The sequence below is a fragment of the Phaethon aethereus genome (assembly GCF_964289735.1).
Source record: "Phaethon aethereus genome assembly, chromosome: 1".
NCBI classification, from domain to species: Eukaryota; Metazoa; Chordata; class Aves; order Phaethontiformes; family Phaethontidae; genus Phaethon; species Phaethon aethereus.
The window spans coordinates 60674482-60699876 of NC_138575.1; the positions used below are offsets into that span (position 1 = coordinate 60674482).

Genomic DNA, 25395 nt, shown 5'->3' on the forward strand with positions numbered 1-25395 from the left:
AGAGCCTTGCTTACAAGCCTGCCAAAAGTGATATAAACTTTTATCCTGTTGGATCATTTTCTGGTTATTCTGTAATGAGCATGTGTTATTTCTAACACACATAATACCAGAAATAAGCTGTCTCTCTCTTGAAAATTAACACTTACAATCAGAATAAATTTTCTTTCCCCACAGTGAACAGTTATAGAACTGTTAGCCCTTAAGTTAGTGTAAGCTGGTCTGCCCTAACTTGAAAATGTTTTGGGATGACAGCCATGAAACATCCTTTGCCTTACCTGCTTGGCTGTACCAGAGTAGCATACTGCATAGAAACCAGTAGGTTTTTTTCCTCTTATTGTTGATTAAGGTACCCATATAAATGGCCAAGAGTTCTTCTTATCTCAGACACAGTATGTATCTCATATATATGTCTTTGATTCTCTTCCCACAGGAGAGAAAGAACATATAGCTGAAAAACAAAGGCATATTTCTCGAGCAGGATTTCAAGGGGGAAAGCCTGCCTCCCTGGACTGCAAGGAGGTACCCTACGCGCACACAGAAACGTTCCCCAGGCCTGGTGACACCATTGTGCAACCTTGCTCTTGCTGAGAAGGTTTCCAGACAACTCTTCAACAATGAATTTCCTCCGGAGGCGTCTCTCAGACAGTAGTTTCGTGGCAAATTTGCCCAATGGCTACATGATGGACTTGCAGCGCCCCGACAACTCCACAAGCTCCCCGGTTTCTCCTGCCATGGAGAGAAAGCATCCGCAGCCACCACAGCCCTCACACTCTTCCTCTACTGGCACCAGCATCTTCAGCTCCATCTCCAGTGCCATGAAGCAAACCACGCAAGCGGCTGCAGGACTGATCGATCACTCGGCCAGCCCCACACCACCTGTGGCCCAGAAACCCAAGATCCTCCTGGTGATCGATGATGCGCATACAGACTGGTAAGTCATCGTGGTCCTCCCTGCTGAATTCAGCTCCACAAAGTTTGGAGGATGAGAGGGATCTGTGAGGCACGGGACATCTGCAGCAGGGTGCACAGATACGTTCACCAGCTCTGCCCCCAGGTCAGTGTCTGTCCAGTGACTTGCATAAATGGCAGAGCAGGCTTTTCTCAGATCTTGATTGAAAAAAATGTTCATTTGTCACTCATTGGCAACTTCTTGATAGCTTCAATATATGAGCACACCTAGGGCATTCTTGGCTCAGCAGGCTTATTTGTGCTGTCCCATCTAGCAATGTTCCTAAAAGGTCACAGCTGAAGGTGTGTTAGTGATGTGGTTCAGGACCTTAGCCTACTGGTTGTGCTGGCTCCAGAAGTGAAAGGGGACTCCCCTCTCCAGCTTTCTCTCTCTTGAGCTTTTCCTTGTGTGCAGATTTGTATATAAATTAATAAAAGATTACCCAAGCCTACTACTACCAATAGTAAAGACTGTATTTCATCAACTGGTCAAAAGCCCTTCACCTGCTAAGCATAGTGACTATTGGCAAAAGGCTCTCAGGCTCAGATAAGACTCAAATTTGTCTTGTTCATGCAGGTCTCTGTTTACAAACAGAAGTTTGGAAGTTTGTTTGCTGTGATATTGGGCAGCAGAGGACACTTTCCAAAGCAGAGGACAACTGAAGTCTTCTGGCTAGAGAAATGACTTACTGCTCGCAGTGTGAAATTACTTATTGCTTGCAGTGTGCTCCCTTTCAAAATTGGCTCATTTAGAAAGCTTTAGGAAAGCTGGCTGAGGCTTGTTTTGGGGGAAATCCTGAGCATGTGTTGAGGAGATGCTCATTGTTTCATCTGTCAGCTTGTCACAACACAGAAAAAAGGAAAGGGTAGCACAGGCAAGGAGACTGTGCTGAAGACTTAAAAATGAAAGAAGTTGCATTACCAGATCTTGGCCAAAGGAGATTATTTTATTATTCTTCTCATCCCTCACCACTCTCCAGTAAAGTTGCCACCTTTGGTCTTCCCTGCTTTCCGAGGAGAGTGAGGACAAGGTGGGACCTGCCTCCCCAGGTGTATCTTCACAAAGCAAGAGTTTAGCTCTTATCTAAAAAGGGGGAATGACTGAGTACAACTAGGTCAGGCTTCTTCAGCCAACTTGAAGTAAGAGAGGGAAAACAGTGGGATTTTTCTCAAAGGAAAAACAGCTTTTTAACTGAGTGGGAAACTTCCTGATAAGGTAGTCATCATATCAAATGTTCCATTGGCCTAGCATCTTTTATCACAGTAGCATCCTCTTAATGCTTCTTCCTGAGTCCACCTGCAAGTCTCCCAGAAGGCTCACCAACCTCCACCTCTGCTTAGCTTTTTTGCAGTTCCTTGAAGATGCTGCCAGGTGGCAGTCCCTCAACATAGCATCCTCCAGCTGAGGATGGGAGTGCCTCTAACGCACAGCTCTAGCATCTGGGACTTAGTGGGAACTGCTTAGTCCAAACACTGTAGTCAGAGAGGAAAGCCCTAGCTCAAAGGCCAATCTAGTTTTTCCTTGAGATTAATGGTGCTGAAGTTAGCCGGGGCAGGGGAAAGTATGAGGAGGGGTTGGACTCTGTTGCAGTGTTTTCATGTTTTAAAATACACACTGTGTTCAGATCCCTGCCTTTATATCTCCCAGCTGCTGTCCTGTCATGCAGACTTTGTGGTCTGTGAGCTGAGCTTGCCCAAGGAGAAGCAGCTGGGAGATATAAAGAGGAGGTATGGCTACCCATGCTGTCTTCACTCCTCCATTCATGTGTAAGTACTCCGCACATCCTGCTGTCTTGGATATCCCTCTGCTGTCTAGAACATAGAAGTTTTCACACATGATGGGGGACTCCTTTCTTTCCTCCCAGCTCTCTGCCTCTATCCACAGGCTTGCAGATATCAAATAATGCTGCTTGCAACAGCTTCCTGCCTTCACTCTCTCTAAGGTTGTGAGGGCACTGAACAAAATTAGTGTACACATTCATGACCATATCATGATATATGTATGACATGAAAACCAAGGAAACATTACTAACCCATGCCTGCCACAGATTTCTACAGCTTTTTGTAGCATGGACAGAAACATATGCCTAGAAATTTCACCAAGCCTAAAAGTAGCATGTGGTCCTTTTTGAGAGAGCGTACCAGTAGGCCAGGAGTGCTACTTGACAGGGTTTTTTGTGGCAGAGATTTTCATGCCTCCAGGAAACTCAGTGAACCCTTGAGACCAACGCTGGAGAGCAGTGGCTCCATGGCTCCATAGATGTTTATTCTTGGTAAGGTACTTCTGAGCAATGCCAGTCATCTTCTAGATCTCAACCAGGGTGTTATGTGAGCTCAAGCTGACCAGCCCAAGGCAGCAGTGTTTGCCTTGTGAGAGCACAGCTGAAGAAGCTGGTTATCCAGGGATTCTGGCTGTCCACTCTGCATCACGTACTGAAACAGTCTCAGACTTTGGATGGTGAACAACAACCTATTGTTACTTCTGTGCGGGTGATTTTGCATTTGGAAGAAGCACCACGTTTGCAATGCATTTCACCTCTGCCTGCTGTGGTTCTGCTACTTGTGAAACCTTTGTATTTGGTTTTCAAGAAACCCTTTCCTTCTCCTTTTGAAATAGCTAACTCTACCAAAAAAGATCCCCAAGAAATAACTACTGAAGCACTACCTTTATTTTAAGGATAGGGGTTTTCCACAATACCTCCTCCCCTACAGCAAGTTGCATGTGGTTTACAACAAGGACTAGCTTGTTCAGAGGCAGGAAGGGTGAGAGACGATGGAATCTGCCATTTGATTTCTCCTCTCTAAATGAAAACACTTTCTCATAATTGGAGACTGTAGCAATATTGCCAAGCCAGATGTTAATTTATCATCACTGTTTGTATTACAGCAGAGGCAAAGAGCTGCAATTGTGGATTAGGATGAGGGGTTGCACAAGTGCATGATGAAATGCTCTAAGAACCCAAATAGGTGAGTGCATGTTGAATGCACTTTAAAGTGACAAATGGCAACCCTTTCTATTTTTAAGGAGCTACTATGTCTCTGATGGTACAGTATAGCACTTGACTTCTCTCAGAGGTCTGGAGGAAGCAAAGAGCATCCATGGGAATCCATGGCCTGTCTTCCTCCATAAAATCCTCACCACACTTGACAAGCAATATGCTCTGGTATATTCCAAAGACAAAGTACTATAAAAATAGTGTGAGACCCACAGAATATGATCAGCTGCTTTCTGCATTAACAGCAGTAAAAGAAAGGTATGTTCTATTAAAAGCAAGGGAACTCACCCAGCTTTCTGTTAAAGTGGCAAGGTTTTCACAAATTTTCCATCCTTCTCCAAGACCCTGCTGTAGCATATTGCAAGGAAGCACACGGTGAATCTGCCATATGCAGGATGTGCACAAGAGGAAAACACTATCTGTGCGGCTCCCTCGTGCTCTTGGGTTTGACAGGCAGCCCTCAGAGGCACCCATAGCAGCGAATGTACCTGTGCATCAGCATGCTAGGGAAACACTCTGCTTCTCTTCAGTCATTAATGGTACATATCTCAGCTGGGTAGCCTCCACCTGGAGAATGAGGCACCTTCTTGTGGGCTGGGAGTATCTGTGCCTTGGGAGACTTCCAAAAATGCATCCACAACTCACCTACAGCAGCTGCCAGAAAAAAGGAGCTCAGACATCAAGACACGCACACGCACGCACGTGCCAACGCACAGCAGAAGGGAGCGAGGCCATGAGGAAGGGGGATGGCAGGACTCCATGTAATGGCAGATAGGCCAGCTCCGGCAGCCCGACCTCATCCAGGAGTAAAACGTCCCACCTCTGGCAACTTCCTCGCCCGACATGCTATTAAGTAAAATCATGCTCTTGCTGGATTGAATTTCTCAGCAGATCAAACAGGATTTAGTACTGTGAATTGTTAAACCCCATCCTCTGCAAAAGTGCTCAGCTTTCTCGCCTAATGCTTTGTGTTTAAACAGCTTATTTGGGAAGTGATCAAGCACAGCTAAGGCTCCTATTAACAACGTATGCTAAAAACATTGCTTTTTGGACCAGACAGCATAACAAATTTGTTCTTGTTGCATTTGTTAGATATCTTGGTTGCATTTGTGAAATACCTCGTGTCACTTTGCAAAGCCATCAGTGTGTTTTGTCCAAATTCAGGCTGTTTCAAGAGCTAACAGTGTTACATGCTGTCTTATACAAAATACATGTGCCCTACATGCGGCAGTTCTACACATGAGGATTGTGCCATGTTTCACAGAAAAAAAAAGTCACAGAGGATATTTTAGGAGACACAGAATTGCATTGTTGTTTTCCCATTTACTTTACAGCCAAATGTGCCTGAACGTACTGTCTCCAAAAATTTAAAGATGAAGGAAGAGAAAAACTGTGATTAATACTGAATGAAATCCTCTTAATACATCTGAAATGGTTCTTTGTATAACAATAATGTCATGATTCAGGTCTTATTATGGACTGACCTGACAGGATTACCATTTTATACTGTTCAGAGGAAATTACCAACCCTTTTTTATTAAAATAAAATTATTTTTACTTCTGATAGTACCTGACAATATTGAACATTAAATATGTCATTTCTCCAAAACCATAATTGGTCAAATAATAACAGTCTAGTACTGAATTTTAGTATCATAGGACTTCTTAAATCCTAATTTTTTTGCAAGGAACTCCTTTTCAAAAAATATTCAATGACTGTCATGAGTCATTTCATGCTTTCAGTAGGCTGAAGATGATATACTAAGGCTCCCATTCAGAGGAATATTTCTGTACCTAACTCAGTTAAGTATCATGGGAAGTTTTAGACTAGCTTTTGGCTTTGGACTTCATTATCATTTACCTTTATTATTATTATTCAACACTGGTACTTCAAGATTGACCTCAGGAATTTGCAGGTTAAATTGCAAAGTTTTGTCTATATTTCCTGATAAGAACGACACCCAAAATCATTTAACATGGTGGCAACTGATAATAAATGATTATGAATTATTTCTTATTATACAGGAGTGACCTTTTAATCTTTCACAAGTTCTGTGCAACTATGCAGCTATCATTTGAAAAAAATTTAGAAATGAAATTTGTGTTTTCACAGATCTGGCTAAAAAAATGACATTATTTTCATCATTTAGCCATGTCTACTCAGGACTGAGTATTTCTGTTCCTACAATTCATGCTAATGTGACTTGATGGCAAAAAGGAATTTTAGGGAAAGAGGAGGCAAGTTTGTGTTAAATATACATGTGTGCGCTTGGAAGTAGCATGAAGAGTTTCTGTATTCCCTAGCAAACAGATATAGGGGTGAAAAGGAGGTAAGGCTGTCAAAGATATTCAATAAATTGCATTTATCACATTGCCTTCCAATCTGTTTTAGGTACATCACCATCATATCTGCCTGTATTTTTGTCCTGCGTATGTAAAGCAACTCGGGATCAGTCCTCCTGAATGAAAGGTGATACAGAAATGTAAAGGATTAGTATCATTACAAAAATAGACACAGGGAATATGGAAAACATTCCCCACCAGGTTATAAATATGCTAATGCAAGTCAAATCTGGGACCTTAATTGCTTTACCAGAGTTCCTATAAATGCATAGAATTTAACCTCGGAATGTCCTGCCTAGTCCCGTACATATTAAAAAAAAAAATTTAAAAATCCCTCAGATGTATTTCTCAAGGCTTGTGAGCCAGACTTCTTCTGCTTGAAATCCCGCAGCCCTGCCGCCGTGTTGGTTTGAGTTAGCCTGGTTCCCTTCTCCTCAGGTTCAGGGAGGGCAGAAGTGGGCTGGAATAAAATATTGCACAATCCCCAACAAAATGATACCCCTCGCAAACAGCTCCACGGCGTACCATCTAGATTTAGCAATCTAGAAATGTTCCAGCAATGTACTATTTTGATAATAGGCAAAATAAAGTTGCTGCCTCATGTTGTACTCGAAGCAGCCCCCCACCTCCACTGCCCAGCCCCCAGCTCCTTGTGGCCGGGAGGAATGTGACCGCGATGGAGCCTGGCTGGGAGATCAGACCTACAGCGAAGTGTCCTTCCTCTCCTGGCGGCTCAGAGAAGCACAAAAGGCTGTGCCCACAAGCAATAGCACGGCACTGACCAGTGCTGCTTCTCTAGCGGGGGGGTGGCTTTGATTAGCCCCGTTTCACGAGCAGGAGGTGGCACAGGAAGATGCTGGGAGGCCGATATTGTGTGGGACTCCATAGTTCCTTGAATAGAAAGAGCGGCCTGAATGGTTGTCTGCGATCGTTAAAGTGCTGGTGGCTCGCCAACCCAGGTCTCCCCCGAAAACAGGCCTTCGGTTCCCTGAGAGAAAGGGAGGACTCACAAAAGAAAATTTAAAAAAAAAACCCTTCTCCCTTCCTGCCCTAAAGCTTCTCTCTCTGTGTGCGTTCAAGCCAAGAAAATCCTTCCAGCCCTGTAGGGTGGGACCTTGGGCCTCATCAAGGACTTCACCACGAGGACTTCCTTATCCAAAAAAAAAGAAAAAAAAGAACCTTACCACCATCACAGCCCGATACAAACCTCTCCAGGAGAGGTGTTTCTTCCCTTGGTGTAACCCCATAGCTAATAATGCCTCGAGGGTTGTTTTACGGTAACCAGAGCAGGCTGGGTCTTGTGGTTCTTCCCAGAAGGCAACAACGGCGGCCTGCTCCCGCGGCCCGACCTCGGACACCCAGGGCCTCCCTGCAGCACCACTGAGCTGGCTCTGGATGCAGTGGCCGCAGCCAGCCTGGGGGTGACAGTACCAAGAGCAAGGTGGTCTCGCCCTGGAGAGGCATGGGGCTGAGCGCAGCAATTACAGGGCTGGAGCTGAAGCTTTTGTGGAGCTCCTGGCAAAGTATCGGTGTATTCAGGGCTACTTCTTGACCCAACCCAAAACTTAGATTTACCTCTTGGTCCCTGTCTGTCTGTCTGTCTGTACAGTTTGGGTGTCCTTTTCTTCTTTCTGCATTTGCCTCTGGTACATTTAACCTGTAGTTCAGACCTTGTTTTCTAAGGCATCAAAGCACCCATCCATCATGCTTATCCACCATCTTTAGCATCCTGACAGCCCCCATCTCTGACCCAAGGTACCCTTACAGAATAAATATTAACTACTAACCAGTCCATCCCAGAGCTGAACAGTGTGTCTGGGCCAAAGCAGATGTGGACAAAAGCTCCAGGAGGTCGCAGACCTCAGCATTCATGAAGTGATTTTTCTCTTTCCTATGCCCTGGGCAGTCAGGACTTGACCATCTCAAAAGTGCTCACTATTTGCAACTGGGAACTGCTAAACTGGGGAGAAGTGGCAAAGGGGTTGAGGGCTGGCCCCTGAAAGGAAAACATTCCTTGTTTTCACCCCTGAAGAAAAAAGGGCACAAATGCATCTCTCCTCCCTGGCCCCCCCCCCCCCCCCCCGCCTTTACAGCGTGTAGGGCTGGGAGGGTCGGGGCATTCCAGCGGCTGCTGGCCAGTATCCTGGAAACTGTCTCCTTTTTCCCAGTCCCAGCCCCTTTTATGAAGGAGACAATGCAGACATACAGTGAGTGCCTTGTGCATCACTTGGGCCCCCAGGCCCTCTGACACGGGGATTTCATACGGTGGCAAACCCCCGCCCTCCCCCAGGTCCCCCCCACACCCAGTTCAGGGGGCTTCAGCCTCTCCTTTTCCAGGCTGATCCAGAGAGAAAATACACGCCTTATTTTCCCAAGGGGCTTGAGAGAAATATGTGTAATGTGATTCCAGGGAAATAATTCAGATAATTCTAGGATTTTCCCGTGGATGCCTTTTGGCTTATTTACCCATGTCTCTTCTTCACCATTTCTCTCCCTCTTTCTTTCACCCACTCCCTTGCCAACCTCTCCCCAAGAGTCCCACACATTTCCCTTCTCCTCAGCATCTCCTTCTGGCCCCTCTGCAGGGTAGGAAAGTCTGCTTCCCACTTCGGATAAGAAGTGGTCTCCATCCAAAGTGTGGCTTGGCTTTCTTTGCCTGTTGTGTCTTGCTCCAGAGGCACAATCTCAGTCAGAGGATTTGGAGGAATTTGCTATTACAATATCCCAGTGCCCCTCTTTGTCACACTCTCAGTGATACTGAGCCCATTTCCGGGTTGAAGGTACAAGCTTGCTCCTGAGTTCCTAGGTCAAGTCCTCTGTCGAACAATGATGCCCCAAGAAGTGCCTGGATTCATTCACATTACAGGGCATTTGGGCTCAGGCTTATTTGTCCATCTGAAGGATGGCTTCCCAGTTACTCCAAAACATAATACCAGCCATTGCAGCCACCTTTGTGACGTCAGCTCCACTAAGGTCTCTCACAAGAAGATTTGAGCTATATTTCTTTGATCTCTTCCTATCCTAGAGAATTGCTTCATACAGGAGCCATTTTACAGGATACCCTGAAGAAATCCCATGAATTTAATACAAAATACTGGGCTGTGTTCAAAGCTGCATAAGGTCTCATAACCTCTGCTTCATCCAGCTGATGGACCTGCAGGAACAGCTTTAAGCTTTGAATCATTGCACTCCTCCAGGCCATCATGATCACTTCAGATCTCTTGTCCCTCCTGGCTACTCACGTCCTAATGCTGAGGCCAGTGTTCTGCACCTTTTCTTACAGGGGCTGCTGTCTAGTGGCACTGTACCCAGGGAAGAGCTCCTTAGGCACTTCCTCATGCTTGATACCTGGGCATCTTTTCCTATTCCTCACCTGTGCAGAGCATTTTCCAGCCTGGCAGAAGTTGTGCAGTCCCCTGCTGCATCCCTGGTGTCCCTGTTTCCCACAGATCCAGAGAACACTGAAGCAGTCCTCGAAGCAGCTTGGATACGCTGCTTTGCACCAAGAGAAAAAAAGCAGAGGGAAGAGAGAAGAAATAACTCCAGGAGAGACAGTACAAACTCTGCACAAACAGCTTTTCCTGGATTCCTGTGCTGAGTAGGTGTATTGGCTGATGGGTTGAACACCCACTGCACCTACTTTTGTTTTAAAGCAGAAAGAGAACAAGTCAGATGTAGTGGGTTATTTATGGCACAGGGAGAAATGGCAAGATGATCTGTGCTCTCCTCTCAGAAGTAGCTTGTGAGTTTTGGCCCTGTGCTGTGGATCCTGGAAGTACCTACTCCATGTGTGGAAGCTGCTTCTCTTGTACCGTGTCTCCCCGTGGTGCAGGAGCAGCGCAGCGGCGCAGGAGCAGCACAGCAGTGCAGGCTGGCCCCGGCTCCCATGCCTGTAGCCCACTGGCCCAGCTCTACCTCCCCTGGGCCTGGTGACAATGTGAGGTTTTGCTGGGGGAGTTGGCACTGCATGAGGGCTGAATCCTTGTGTTTGCAGACTACGGGCATTAGTACAAAAGTGCAGGGGAGCGCGCCTATTCAGGCAGCCCTCACATAAGTGCAGCATAAGCTGTCCCGGCTGTCCGTGACACCACAGGGATAAACTCTGGTATTTGAGGGTCTTACAGGTGTGTTTGCAGTCTTGCATCAGTGCCGGTATCCCTTGCTCAGAGAGATGCTTTGCAAACACCTAAGGGCACTAACGTTATACATGGACTTTCTGTGAATTAGCTCTTATGTAGGTAATTGGAGGAGAATTATCATTTATTTTTCCATGCTGCTATTAAGAATACACTTTATATCTGATAGAAAATTGTGTATATGCTTCCTCCAGCCATGGTCACTGAGGCAGACTGGGACCGTTTCATAGCAGGTCTGGAAAATAAGTTTTTATTCTTTCCAAACTACTTCATAAGAAGCATCAGGTTTCTTGTGGCCCTGTAATCATGGCAGGGCTGAGGCAGAAAGTAGAAATTATGTTTGTCTGATGCCCTTGCACCCAGAAAAAACGTTCTTTTCCAGACCGTGTGGCTTCTTCATTGCAAAGAGAGAGGGGTTCAAGGCAAGCTCTCTCCCTGGAAGCTGGGACAGACCTTTGGCTGTTTATTACGGTGCTTCCTCCCTCCCAGCTGGCGCGGCCACATTTAAATGCATTGCCTAGCGCTGTACATCCCACCCAGGAACTGCTGTTGAGCATGGCCCTGCAGTTTTCTTCAGTCAAAACATGTTTACATGCTAATTTTCTGGGATCTCAGCAACCGCACCACCCCATCTGCACCCTGCCTAGCCAAACTATAATGCTGTGTTCCGGTGGGTTGAACATCTGACATGCTTTAAAATAAGGGCGTAGCCAGCCAAGCACTGGTCAGTGCTGCAGGCTGCCTGGGAAAGGGGATGGGTTTGTGTGGCCAGTGCCTTGCCCAGTGTCCCAAGCTGGGACATGGCAGGCAGACAACTCCCCTCCCAGGGTAAAGAGCCGCTCCTCTGATCTGCTGGCCATTGGCTGTGTTGGAGGTGAATGGGGACATTTCTGAGGCTCCCCAGAAAGGCTTTTGACTGGTCTTCTGGGCGTCATTCTCCTGCTGCACTACAGGCTGTCTAGATAACCCTGCAGCATGTCACTTCCTAGGCAGAGGTCTGGAAGAGCCTTGCTGAGGTCGTTTTGGGACAGAGAGCATCCACAAACATCTTGCACAGTCTCACTTGCCAGAAGCATCCATTTTTCTTTCTCCTGCCAGAGCAGCATGGTCTTCCTTTCCTCCATCCCACATCCATTGTAGGGACCAGAAGTCAGTTCATACATCACAAAGTACTGACCAAAACTGTCCCTCCAGCAACAAAGGCATCATGATATCTGCAGCATCAGCAAGAATTTCAGCTTGCTTGAAATTTCAGGGACTCCAGGGTGAGACTAAAGCAATTTTTCATTTCAACATGATAGCCTCTACTGCCCAGGGGCTCCAAAACCCCAGGTGCAAATTGAAAACATCACTCCATCCATTTCAGAAATGTTTCAGTGAGAAGTGTTTCATTTTTACCCTGGGCTGTGTCAAAATGATGGGCTGACCAAAATATTTGGCTGCAAATTGCTTAGCACCTGTAGTCTTCAGAGACATTTGGAGCAGGTTAACCCTCTTGGGGGGCTGCCTTTGAAAGAAAGTGATATATCGTGCTGTTAAAAGAAAGTTATCTGAGACACGGCATGAGACAACCTGTGTGGAAAGAGGGATAAGAAGGAGAGTCAACACAGTGTCTAAGTCAAAGTCCCTTGCTCTACTCCAGAACTCTTCATACTGGATGTGCGCTCTGTGTGACTATCTGTGAGCAAAGCCAGTATTGTAGAGATGGGAGAGAGGACTTCTTATCCATTTGAAGGCTGATTTCCTGGACTAGGCAGTGGAAGCCTCTTTGCTCCATCTGTACTGGGCTGAAGACTGTGGTTAATCACACCTCATTACAAGCTGAAGCAAAGCAGCACCAAGGAGTTTGCAACCAGCTGGTCGGCAAAGAGGAGAGGCCATAGAGGAAGGAAGTGTGCTTCATAAATGTGGGTAAGGAGTATACATTATGAGCATGCTGGGAATAAAAACAAGCTTGTACCAGTGAATAGTGCGCCTCAAATTTCAGACCAGTTCCTGTGGGCCCACTTAAAGCTTATTCCAGTCTTTGAGAAGTCGCTGGTTCCAGCAATATCCCAAATGTTTAGGAGCAAGGAATGCTGCCAGACCCTCTGGAGTCATATCTCCAGAAATACGATGGAATTATTAAGTGCATTTAGCGTTCCTGTTTATTGTTAGAGGCGTGATGTCTCAGCTTGTCTTCTGAGTTGCTTTTTTATGTGCAACACTCATAAATTCAGAAGAGGGAGGAAAATGGACAGAGTTCTGCTTTTTATACTGGACAGGAGTTGTTCGAGCCACTTGGTCTTGGTCACACCTGGCCGCTACACTGTCCCTCACTAACATCTATGCAGGGGTCTTATTATCTTATTAGCACCATCTGGTGGTGGGGGCTGTCTGGGAAAAGAAGCATGACACAGTTTTCAGATACCCTCATTAAAGCAAAGCGGAAAACTTTTGACACTTTTAATATCTTTTTCTAATAAAATGAAAACTTTTGACTTGGTTCTGAGCCAGGATGACAAAACAAAACAACTTTTTTTTACATTTCACATCGCTGGGGGAGGGGAGCATTCAGCTGAAAACTGCTGTGTTTCAGCCATGGGGAAAATTGCCTTCCTACTGTCTCTCCTTTTTTATTGGAACAAATAGACACATAATAAAAATGTAAGCCAGCTTCTTTTTTTGCTAATACTATAAAATAGGGAGCAAAGCCGGCTTCCCCTCATTTTCCTTTACTTCTTTATTTTGTGCTGTCTTTGCCAATTGGAAACAGAATGCAGAGTTACTTTGTCTTTGGAAACAGCTCTTGCAGGGCTTAACTGTGTTTTCATTGCTTTCCAAATAGAAGAGCTTTTTGGATCGTACATGGTCTTCCTGAAGTTTTAGGGGGAAGGTCTTTGAAAATAATATTTTCTTCTGTCAAGCTTGTTTGTCAAGGGGAAGAATCGGGGAGAAAGATTCACAGGGGAAATTATATTGGCAATTTCCCTGCTGAGTAATCAATATAAGGGGCATTATACACAAATATGAATATAAAAGCTAAAACTGCCTGCCCTCTTCCTGTGTTTTCTTCTCCAGCACTCCTGTCAGCTTTCCCCTCTCATGAACAACCGGTCCTTCTGAAAGCGCTTTGTTGTCTGCATAGCATAGGCGGCTAGGAGCAGAGGTGGTGGAAGGAATATGTCCTTCTCATGACACTGTTCAACTCCAAAGCAAACACAGTTTCTCAGTTCAGAAGAGATCCTTCATTAGTGACACTGCAGATGCAGATACTGTTTCTCTAAATCAGTAGCAGAAAGACAAACAGAATCAAAAAGCAGCTCTGTAGCGAGACAGCAAGAGAACAGGCTTCACAGGTACTTCATCTGTGATGATAAAGATCCTTGCTCAACATGAGAAGGAGTTTGTGATGCCGTGCCATATGTTGCTCTCCTTCTTTTACAAAATAAAGGTTGAGCATTAAACGAGATATAGCAAGGAATCATTGATTGGAGTTGTTGCTCTGGAAAAGATTAAGAGAACATTTGGTTTTCAGTTTGAAAATAAAATGAAAAAGTCACAAGCCTTGAAGGAACTTTCCAATGTGGTTTTCATCTGGCTTGGCAGGTTTCTCCGGGAGAACAGAAAGCTGAAAGAAGATAGGAATTAGGAAAACATGCTGTGACCCGGATAGAAATTCTTCAGCAAAAAGGGAAATGCAGAAGCAAAACAGTATGTAACAAAAGCCAAAATTCTTCTTTAACCATGTTTGTCTCTCTCCTTTCTTCTGCAGGGCCAAATATTTCCAGGGGAAGAAGGCAAATGGAGAATTTGATATCCGAGTGGAACAGGTCAGTGACAACTGAATTTGGCTCTAAGAAATGTGTGTGGACAGGGCTGAGGTCTTAATGACAGATAATCTGTGCATATTTCTCCTCTTAAAGAAGGAACTAATAATGTGTTTTAAGACATGTCCATTTTATGGAATTATGAAGCTATAAATGAAAATATTTTATTGCACCATCCCTTCGTCCTCTCTACCTTTGCAGAATCAGTCGCTATTTCACCTTAAAATTAAGTTTTCTATTCTGGTGATGGGATTATAATTTCTTCCATTGAAAGACTACCTCACAGCTCTGTATATATGCCTGAAAAGATGCAAAGCTAGTATGCCACAGTACATGTCGGTGATGATACGTTCCACATGCGAGCTATACAAGTCTTCTGACTTACCGCAATTTAAGCCTAAAACCTTTGGTTTAAGTATGCAAAATAACTACATATGCCCAAATCTTTTTATCTGTTGAAAGTCCATAGGAACAATAAGGAGGTTCATGGCCTGTTTTCTGATGTGCTCTGCAGGGCATTGGACAAATTCTCTATTTCTCTGTTAGCCTTGGCACTAGCCATTCATTTCAGTTGAAAACTCTTTATGTTGGGATCTGTCCCCTTCTCTCTGTGTTGGTGCAGTGTCTGTCAAAATGAAGTTCCAGTATTGACTGAGACTTTGGATACTACGCTCAAAGTATAAATGATTATTAATAATCACCTGCAGGAACCTAACTTGAAAGCAGGCATAAGGAGAGATATAGAGATGAGCTGGTGATTCTGAAGGAATTATATGCTTGTTTTATACTCATTAGAGCTACAAAACTGCTTGGATGGATAACAAAAGCTGGTGAACATTGTTTGAATGACCTGATATTTTCTGTCTTTATAAAGTTGTTGACTCTGCATGTGTGTACGTGTGCACATGTGTGCACGTGTGTGTGTGTATAGAAGTATTAATGCAGTGGTTTTGAAGACTTTCTCAGGACCCATTGCCCTTGATAAGGTGTTCCTCCCCTTTTCAATAGGATGCTGTCCAGTTACTTAGGACTATACATGAGTACACATGCTCTGATCAAAGGCTGTGCCTGGGACAGGAAAATTAAAGTCATTTTTTTGCAACTGTGATACTATGAACACTTAATTGTCCTCTTTTTATTGGTATCACACGTGTCAGTACTGGGTGGTATTAGCAAGAACAATTCTCACTGGCACTTCTTTATCAAAGTCTTTGTTTTGCTGTCTGCATCAGTAAATGTTCTAAAAGGGAATAGGAAAAAAAAAATCACACTTCTCACATAGAAGCATGGAATCAAATAATAAGTCAGATTTTCCCTTCAAACCTCTGATCCAACCCACTCCACCACTCAAAGTGTGATCAGCTTCAAAGCTAGACCTGGTGCTCTTCAAAATGACCTGTTAATTCTTTCCTAAACCTCCAGCCTCAGCCTTTCCCCTCATAGTCCTTCTTCTCAAATGTTATTGCACTTGAAATTCTTATAAAGCAACTGTCTTCGATTGCTTGGTAAGTGGAGAAAAGCAGAAGTGGACTTTTGATCCCTGATAGGTTAAACCAAATAATGACCCTCGTCATCATCACTAGGTAGCTTATCGCATTTCCCCAAGGACTCTTTCAGGGGGACTCCCCCAGTCTGTCTCTTGAAACCCTTCACACAGGCTGAATGCTCATGTTTGAGAAGAGGCACAAAATTGCTCCAAACAAAGACCAAAAGGCTGGCATGACCCTGCTAGAGAGGACCATTGCCAAGTCCCTTGCGGCCACCTTTAAATACTCAGCATAGTGACTGCAACATTGCCCAAGGGAATGAAGCACACAGTGGGTAGGAGAGTTGACGAACAATGAACAAGGGCCCTGGATGCTTCCCCTCACCCCCTCCCTGGCGCTCAGATGTGGCAACTGAGCCTCCATGTAGTGGGCAAGGAACTGCTCTTGTCTCTCTCAGACCTCAAAAGCAGAAGGGATGACCACTTTCCCCAGCTGGATCCACTGTCCATCAAGGGAAACACAGAAGCTGCATTGTCAAGGACAGTCCTCAAATCTGACCTCAGGTCCCCCTGCATATCATTGAGGCCAAGAGAGGGGCACTTCTTTCTTCAAATTCTGGCTTTTTGTTCCCTTCTTTTTTTTGCCCATCCATCCTTTCTCAGTATTTCTTGATATTTACTTTTCATTCGTTGTTCCTTCCCTGATTATCTGGAGCCTTCCTCACTTCTTCATCCTCTTCCTCAAGCAAAATCTAGGAGCCTAAACTGTTGTGGAACAGGTCCCCTGAGGCTGAACAAAGACCCTCTCAACCTTAAAAATGAATGTTCTTCCACTATTTTATTACAGGAAAAAACAAAACAAAACAGGAGACAACTGTGTTTAGCAGCCTGGTCCACATGTTGCTCTTTGAGTTCCCAGCTCACCAGTCTTCACTACTATAACTGTCCTGTAAACAGCACATAGACTGTGCCGTGGTGCATAAGCCCTACCCTGGCTGTTCAGTTCTGAATAAATTCTGCATCAAAGAAAGGTTTGATTCTTGGGCACTTCTTGAGCCACTTGGCCTGCTCATTAAGTTCATTTAGTTTTTTCATTTTTCCATTTGATCCTGCTTCCAATAACCACACGTTATTGCCTCAGTCAGAAATACAATTTGCCTTAGGAAATTTTTTTGTATTTTATAGGAAAAAACCATTTTTGATCTGAAAAGCTAAGTAAGAAAGATTTGAATGGCAGAAAGCAGTGAAAGGAAATATCCAAATGTTAAATACTCTTGAAAAACTACATTGGGAAAAAACAACTGCCCTTTTCTGATAGTGCTAATTCTTTTGCCATTCTTCCAGGTTGCTCTGCAGTTGGTTTAAACCTAAAGAATAGTTTGCATTGTTGCTTTTTCTCTTCCTCTTTCACCTCCATCTCTATTACATCTTAATTCTTTCTTAGCAAGCTATTTCAGCAGTCTTTTGGGGAAGCAGAGAAGGATAGTAGGTGATTTTTTTTAAAGTCATGACATCACTTATTTGTAATGGAGCAAGAGTGCTGAAAGCAGCACTGTCTGTCCCTCTCTCAGCAGCGGGAAATCAGTTATCTAATCTGGTTATGCACCCCTACCAGCTCTCTGAGCTGCTTCTCCCTCTTGGCTGTCATCCGAGGAATGCAAGACGTATGTGATCATGCTGTCTCACTCCGTCTATCCCCCACACCCAACACCATGGAAGATATTGGCTGATTTCAGCTGAATTGGAGAAACAGGCATAAGTTTCAAGATACTAAGTTTCCACAAGAGGTGAATTCATTTCTTATTAGACACTGGATAATCCTCAGGGAAAAGACTGTTAAATGCCATCCTGCTACTCAGGGAGCTTCTCCTTTAAGTCTCAGCTTGCATGAAAATAGGTTTTATGGACTCTCAAAGAAGGTTTTCTGGTTCTTTAGTAGAGAAGTGAATTGCATGACCTCAATACCACAGCCAAGCCTTTGTTCTTCAGCTAGGTCCACTACCACTAGCAAGAGACAAGAGACACTGTGGGCACCAACTGGTGCCAGTGAATAGGAGAAAGAGTTACCAGGGTCACTGTGGTATACGCTCTCCAGCCTCTGCTGTCTCCTGTCATTCATTAAAATGACTGTGAGTCCTGACTTTGTTTCCACCTTTGTTTCTTCTCTTCTAATCTTCAGCGTAACATCCAAAATATATTTATTATTGTGCTTTAGAGGTTGCAGGATTTACTATTGCCCACCCTTGGCTGAAACCCAGGCATGCAACACCATTGTCTCCTCCATGCTGGCTGCAGGGGGAGAGGTGTGGGGCTGAGGGCTGGAGCGGTGGGAAGCAAGTGCAGGGCCCCTTTTTCTTTGGAGGCAGTTTGGATTACATTTCATTATTTGGATACTTTTACACTACAAGTCCTCCTGCAGCAATGATAGTCATTCATAAGACTGAATGAAACACTGATCAAAAAGTGAAAATCTGTTTGACTTATTCCCATTAAAACCTTGATGGTTTAAGTTTTATTCAGTGTGGGTAAACCTCTAAGCTTTAAGGAGTGACTGAGTCTAAAAATACTATCTCTTGTTCATGTTAAAAATAAGGTTCTTTTAGATTTTGATCCATGTTTTTGCTTTTACTTGCCTTGTGATTTCTAGCTGTGAGAACTAGCGTATACATCTCCAGTTCTTTTCTCTAGAAATACAAAAGCTAGAGAAATTCTTTTAGAAATTAAAAGTATAAGTTTGATTAAATAGAATGCCTCTAAGGCTAAGCTAATCTTAGAGAAGAATCTTCAAGTGCCACAGGAGTTGACCACACTACTTTTAGTCCCTCCTGAAATCAATTCTGCTTTTATCTTCTCAGTCCTCCTTCACTGGTCAGAGGACAGGAGACATTCATAAACACAGTATATTCAGGAAGAGGAGGAATAGTACCATAGACCTTATGCTCTGTCAAACATTTTCCATGACTAGAGGCAACTGGTAGTAACTCAGCACCTCCTTCCCCACCCTCTCTGCCCTGTCCCAGAGAAAACCAAGCCTTGCATGCTCGAAGGATGTCATATGACTCTGTGGTTTCCCATATGCATCATAACATACCCCAGGTGGGGGTCTCCTTGGGTGTTAGGCATGCCCCATGCACAAAGGGGGATGCCACACAGCTGTGCATTGCCAGCACAACCAGGTACGAGCAGAAGAGGGCAGGAGAGCTGGGGCTGAGACCTGGACAACCACAGACCCATCAGACAGACCGTGACACTGTGGGTGATGGCTGGATGAGTGGGACACTTGCCACAAAGCAGGAGATGTGCACTGGGATGACCACGGAGACCTGACCTATGAGAGGCGGCTGAAAGAGTTGAGTTTGTTTCTCTTGCCAAAACAGAGGCTAAAGGAGACATGGCTGCTTTTAATAAAAACGCTGGCTTAAGAAAAGGTTTTGTTACACAGTTCCTGCAGTAGCAAGAGGTTGGATCCGATGGCTCTGGTGGGCTTTTCCAACAAGATCTACAAGAGCACAGGAGGGAGAGAGAAGACCACAGACCAGGCAGGCAAGAGCAAGCAGCACTTCTCACAGAGAGTCTGCCACCTTCGGGGTACCTTTCCTTCAGGTATTTCCTAAAGGCTTTTTAATATATTCAGAGACATCTTTCCTGGCATTGGCTAATTGATGGTGGAGAGGGGTAAAAAAGGTGGAGGAGAATTGATGAGGCCAAAAGGTTCATCTAAATTTTTATTCCTGTTGTTTGTCCACCCATCTCCTTCCCACCATTTCCTGCTGTGACGAGGTGGGTCTGTCTGTCCGTCTGATGTGCATTCTTCTTGCACAGCTCATTCACTTGTTCCCGCTGCCTGGTTTATTTTCAGGGAATGATTATTCAGTGAACTCCTATGTACATGCTTCTGGAAAAGTCTTGTGGTATAGATTATGACTCCATTGGCAGCATTGTCAGGAAAAATGTTGTACTTGGCGCTCACAGAAGATAATTGTAATACCAATCATGAATTGCAGCTCCATTGTACTTCCCGTCCTAAAGAGATATTTTCATGTGCAGCATAAAGTGGTCCTTTCAAAAGGTAGAGTCTGATAGGCCCATGTGTGATGAGAGGAAAATTAGCCTCTCATCAAATAACTGTATAATTTTTATTCATTATATGCTTAGGGATTTTTTTTTCCAGATGAAAGCCAGAAAGCAGTTCAAGAACAGCAACAGCAGTTCTCATAGCTTTGCCACATACAAGCATTCAGAAACCATGAATAAAAGGGAACTGGAGAAATAGCAATAATGACTCAAAAACCATTATTTTCCTACATAAATAGTATCTTCATGGTGGGTTTTTTTGTTTTCCATTGGTTTTTGGAGGCTTACAGGGTTCATGTTTTTGAGCTATTTCCTGGGATCAAAAGGATTAGAAATGTGTTTTTGCTAGAGCTCCAATTTTTGGGCAGTCACACAACATCTGAAAAGAAAATTTAAGAGACAGTTCCAAATGCCATCAGAGCTGATGCACCGAAAGGTACTCATACAGGTCAAGGCATGTGGACCTTCAGCATCACTGCTGCCTGTAGGCCAGGAGCATGCATCCTAGCTTCAGGGCTTGTGAAGAGCAGTTGTGGAATCTCCCCTTGGATCCACACAGCAGCATCCTCCTCCCAGCTGGACCCTCTCTATCATTTTCTCCCAGGGAGCAATCCCAGTACTTGGGGAAGGTGGGGAGCAGAGTGTCCCCCCAAGGGAAAATGTCTCAGGAAAGAGACATGGGGAATCAGGATGTGTAATCTCTAATTCTGCATGCATGTGCACACCAAGCACGCACAGCCCCAGCCCTCCCCCATCCATATCCATACAATCTGTTCACGCTTCTGCCTGTGCAGGATTTAGGGATAGCTTACTCCCCCCGTGAAATGCTTGTAATGGTTGTAGTGAAATGTGCTGTTACAGGAATGCAGTCTGGTGTCTGCCAAAGTCTTTCTTTCCTTGTACATATTGGAAGATCCACCAAAAACTAAAGCCTAAAATCCACTGAGGAATGTATGTTATTTGATTAGACAGCAGTAATTCCTCATCCCAAAGTGCCTAAGCCATGACACAGACCAGCCTGTTATTCTGACTGCATTTTGTGTCACGGGACAGGGGGAGAAAAACAGGCATGTAGTGTTAATTGGTGAGGAATTTCATGAGCAAGACTGGGAGAGAGGAGAGCCTTGGTCAGAGCACAATCAGTGGGTAGGAGAGAGCCAAAGGGGACATGGAGACTGGGGAGCTCTGACCACGCAAGAGACCCAGTGCCCTGCAAGCCACCTGTGGCTCCAGTGACACAAGTCAACCCACCTTCCTCCATGCCCACGTGAGTGAGAGGGGCTGGTCAGAGTAACTACCGAACTCATGCTTAGGATCCTGATGAGAGTACTCTGCATTGCCTTATGGAAAGCTACATAAGGTAGTGGTAGCTCAGTGCTGTGATTTGTGTGATGGAATAACCCCCCAAAATGCCAGTGTATGTGTTATAGCACATGGTGTGTTGCACTGAGGAAAGTGCAAATGTTCCCCAGCAGTGCTAAAACCCTCTCTGCTATTTATGTGTGTATGTGTGTGCAGTAAATATGCAAATGGGGATATGTAGGCAAATTTTCACACAAAAGTTTAATATAAATTTGTGTCTTCCTTTTAAGCAATAACCAACCTGAGCAGCTTTTAGTTAGGTTGTGTACAGATGAGGGCTTAGAAAGTTCAGTAGCTCAAAAAAACCAAACATGCTTGTCACTGCATGGACACACTAAGCCTGCTTGCTTTAAAAAAATCAGCGACCATGCCCCCAAAACACAAACCTAAAAACCTGTTTTGCATCCCTATTCCTGCACTTTTGTGCCACAATGAAAATGAGCTGAACCTCAGAATCTGTTCAAGGGGCAAACTGGAACACTTTCCTAGGGTTCCCTTTTGGCATGCAGAGAAAAGTTTAATTAGAACATCTGTGAGATACTAAACATCACAGGACAGTTGAGGCTGGAAGGCACATCTGTGTATCTTGTAGTCCAATATCCTGCTCTGAGCAAGTTCACCTAGAGCAGGCTACCCAAGACCATGGCCAATAAAGGTTTTAGTATCTCCAGGGATGGAGACTGCACAGCCTCTCTGAGCAACCTATTCCAGTGTTTGACCATCTTTACAATAAAAAGGATGTTTTCTTGTGTTTACATGGAATTTAGTGTATTTCATTTTGTGCCTGTTGCCCCTTGTCCTTTCCCTGGGCATGACTGAGAAGAATATGGCTCAATCTTCTTTTCTACCTCCCAACAGATTTTTATAAACATTGACAAATCCCCCCCCTTATGCATCAATCACCAGTGGCAGATGCACAAGATGGGGCACTGAAGACAAGTCAGTAGCCTGGACAAAGCAATGCAAGGATTACAGTGGATCTCAGACAGAATATGAGTTAAAAAATAGTCACGTTGCTGCAAGTGTGACAAAGCCTTACTGGAACATGTGGACAGCAGTATTTAAGGCGGGCGGTCTTACATCTTACTCAACAATGGTCAGGTCTCTGCTGGATCATGGTGAGTTTGGACCATTACAACTCAAGAAAGTTGTGGACCTGTCAGAAAGGATCCCAGTGAGAGCAACAGCATTGATCACTGTGCTGAAATACATCACGTACAAGAAAATCTTACAAGAATGGTGTTGGTTTTGTCTAGGGAAAAAAAGGAAGAAGGAAGAGTAAGTCTTCAAGCAGTAAGCCTTCAGAGTCTGCAGGATGAAGTAATGGACAAAAAAAAAAATCTTAAAAAGTAAGGTGAGAGACTTAGGTTGGACATGAAGAAAACTTTCCAAGGGTTATTAAGGCACAGATTGCCTGAGGAGGTACCTCACCTATGGAAGAAACAAGAAGCTTGTGTAGTGTCTGCACACAACAGCAGAGGTAGAGCTGATCTTGCCTTAGGAAAGACAGACTATGTGATGTCTTGAAGTCCTTCCAACCCAACTTTCTGTTATTTTATAAAAAATGCTTAAAACCCACATTGTGCCTCCCATGAAGCATTAAAAGTTTTGGCTACCAAGCAAGGCATTTCTACTATCACATGATTTTAAATCACAGAATCACAGGATCATTAAGGTTGGAAAAGACTTTTAAGACCATCAAGTCCAATGACACAATCCTCCTTGTTTTATTATCAGCAAACAGAAACAGAAACTCTAAAATAGCTCACCAAAAAGATCTCCAACACCTAAAGAACACTGATGGGAGAAACCGAGAGTAGCTTAAGATTTAGTCCAAAGGATCTGGAGAGATTTCTGAATCTGAATACCTGAAATAGGCACTTTTAACAGAACTATTGTCAAAATATCTGTGGGCATCTTCCCAAATCTGAGCCTCACAGAGATACAAAATATTTCTATTCTCACAGTCTGTATTATGCTATTCTTCAAGACGGATTGTGTCACGTTTGTCACACATGGTTCACTCTTGCCCTAAATGTTTTTGCAGCCACTGGCACCATTGCAAAGCAAGTATAAAACACCATCAGGCTAATCTAATGCCTCCTTCTATTCAACGAGTCCTAATGCAAATGACTCTGTAAGGCCATGGGGAGTTGGGCTCTCCTGTTCTATGCATAGTTACCTGTCACTCTATCTGCATAGGCTGCTTTCAAAGACCTCTTTGTCTGCAAGGTAAATGCACGTTGGAGATGATCTCAGACTTGAAATCCCAGCCAAGGGAAGTCATCAGGCTACATCAAACCCACAAAGCTAAAAATACAGGGAGCACTGGAAAATCAACAGGAAACAATTTCTGCTGACTGAAGTTTTCAGCCTTCTTCCAAACACCAGCTAGCAGCAGCCTGTCAGATGGGACAAAGCAGCTACATGAAAGCAGCAATGGTCCTTAACTTAGTCTTTTAAAGCAGGAGTGAATGGCAGGAAAAGATTAGGATTATCCTTCAGCTGTGACTGTGTATCTGGATGTCAGCAAGGTAGCAGAGTCCTGCAGACCCTCTCTCCACTCCTCTGCCTTTGCCAGGGTAGCCTGGACAAAGGTTGCCAAAGGGGATTTCTCCCTTTCTTCTGGCTTTTGACATTAGCAGGCCTGAAATTGGTCCTGGCAGTTTGGTATGAAGTATTCACCAGCTCGGGGGATTCCCAGGCCTGTTTGGATGTCAGGTATCCGAACACAGCTTTGTTTGGTCTGACTGCCTCTGGTCAATGCCTGTCAGACCGACTTACTTAGATTGTAAGTGCCAGCCAATGAAGATTGCCTATGTTCACCCACAGCAAAACAAAGTGTTAAGCTCTTCAGTAGAAAACATTACAGAAAAAAATACAGAAAAATGCACAAAAAATATGAAAACACAGACCTAAAACTTCCCTCTGTTGCTCTGGATTTCACATGGGATGATGTGTCCCTCAGCTGCAGAAGGTGAAGGTCCAGCTCAGTAACACTCTACTTTCAGCATGGGACATCCCTGAGGCACACACAAACACAGAGGTGGGAAAACCATCATTTCATCTTCCCACTCTATAAAGCCATACCAGCTCACGTGTAAGCTAACAAGCAGGTATGCTGTGTCTTACTTGCCTTGACGTGCTGGGGAGCTCACTGATGGTACCCAGAGCTTCTCCTCTTGCTGAATTTGTTCAAGGTGGATTCCCCTCTCCCTACATCTTTTGATCTTCTTAAACGTATAAAATTGCAGGTGCCTTTTAGAGGCACATATTTTCTTATCTCTGATCCAATATGATCACTGAAGAAGCATGGCTGTGGTCAAGGCAGCACTGTGCACTCTCATAAGAAAAGCCCAGCCATTCACCTGAACCACTGCCATTCTCTCTGTGTGTGTTTGAAGTAGGATTTATTTCTCGGCAACAGGAATTTTCCCTACCCTTTCATTGTAATTGGGAGTTAGAATGATGTAAGATCATGTAAGGGTGTTGCTTTGAAAAGTTTACACAGGGCCGCAGACATGAAATCTCATTACATCATCAGGTCACCAGTCCATGGTCATTGCTTTAAAATTATGCGGATTTTAAAAAAAGAAAGTTGGAAGTGATTTTTTCATTTGTTGACTGGCCTCTGAGCCTTTACAGGTGCACTAGTTCTCCATTAGCACATTTTTTCCATGCATTCATGAGGACAAAACATACTTGTTTTCATTTTGCTTTTTTTCCTCTATAAAAGCTGTTCCTGGCACTATCTTTTGGTTCCAGCTAGTAAAAGTATCAGAAGAACATTAAATACTACAAGAATATCAATAAAATCACAAGCATTAGCAACGCCGTCTGAGCATTCTGATATTAAGTAGCCACTGGTTAGAAGATGGTTTTACTGCTGCTCAGTATCCAATCACACTAAGTGTGAAAGAAATGTGTTAGCAGGAAGGGGACAAAAATCTGTTGAAATGGAGAAAACTAAATTTTCTGTCTCAGGAACTGAAACCTGATTATTTTTATACACAGGCACTATTTTAATACACAGGCACTATTTTAATACAGGATTCTGAATCCGTACAGGCATGTTTGCCTCGTGCTGGAAAGGGAGGACTTACATGGCACAACAATAGGCTGTTCCAGCCTGGGATCTGCTCATTTGCTCATAAAGGACGGGGTTAAGATTTGGAGCCCAAGATGAGCACTGACCAGCTAATCCGGCCATCCTCCTCCTCCTGAGAGTGGCCGGAGACCAT

General features: G+C 44.2%; 1 protein-coding gene across 2 annotated transcripts in view; it reads left to right on the plus strand.

Moving 5' to 3' along the window:
* Positions 1–614: 614 nt before the first annotated feature.
* The window catches only part of SYN3 (synapsin III), a gene marked incomplete at both ends in the record, with an annotated part of 182874 nt that continues 158093 nt past the window's right edge, over positions 615–25395 (plus strand). For both annotated transcript variants that reach the window (XM_082013648.1, XM_082013649.1), the window contains 2 exons: positions 615–931; positions 14178–14235. In XM_082013648.1, the coding sequence (XP_081869774.1) occupies positions 615–931; positions 14178–14235 (375 nt within the window). The remainder of the gene's footprint in view (positions 932–14177; positions 14236–25395) is intronic.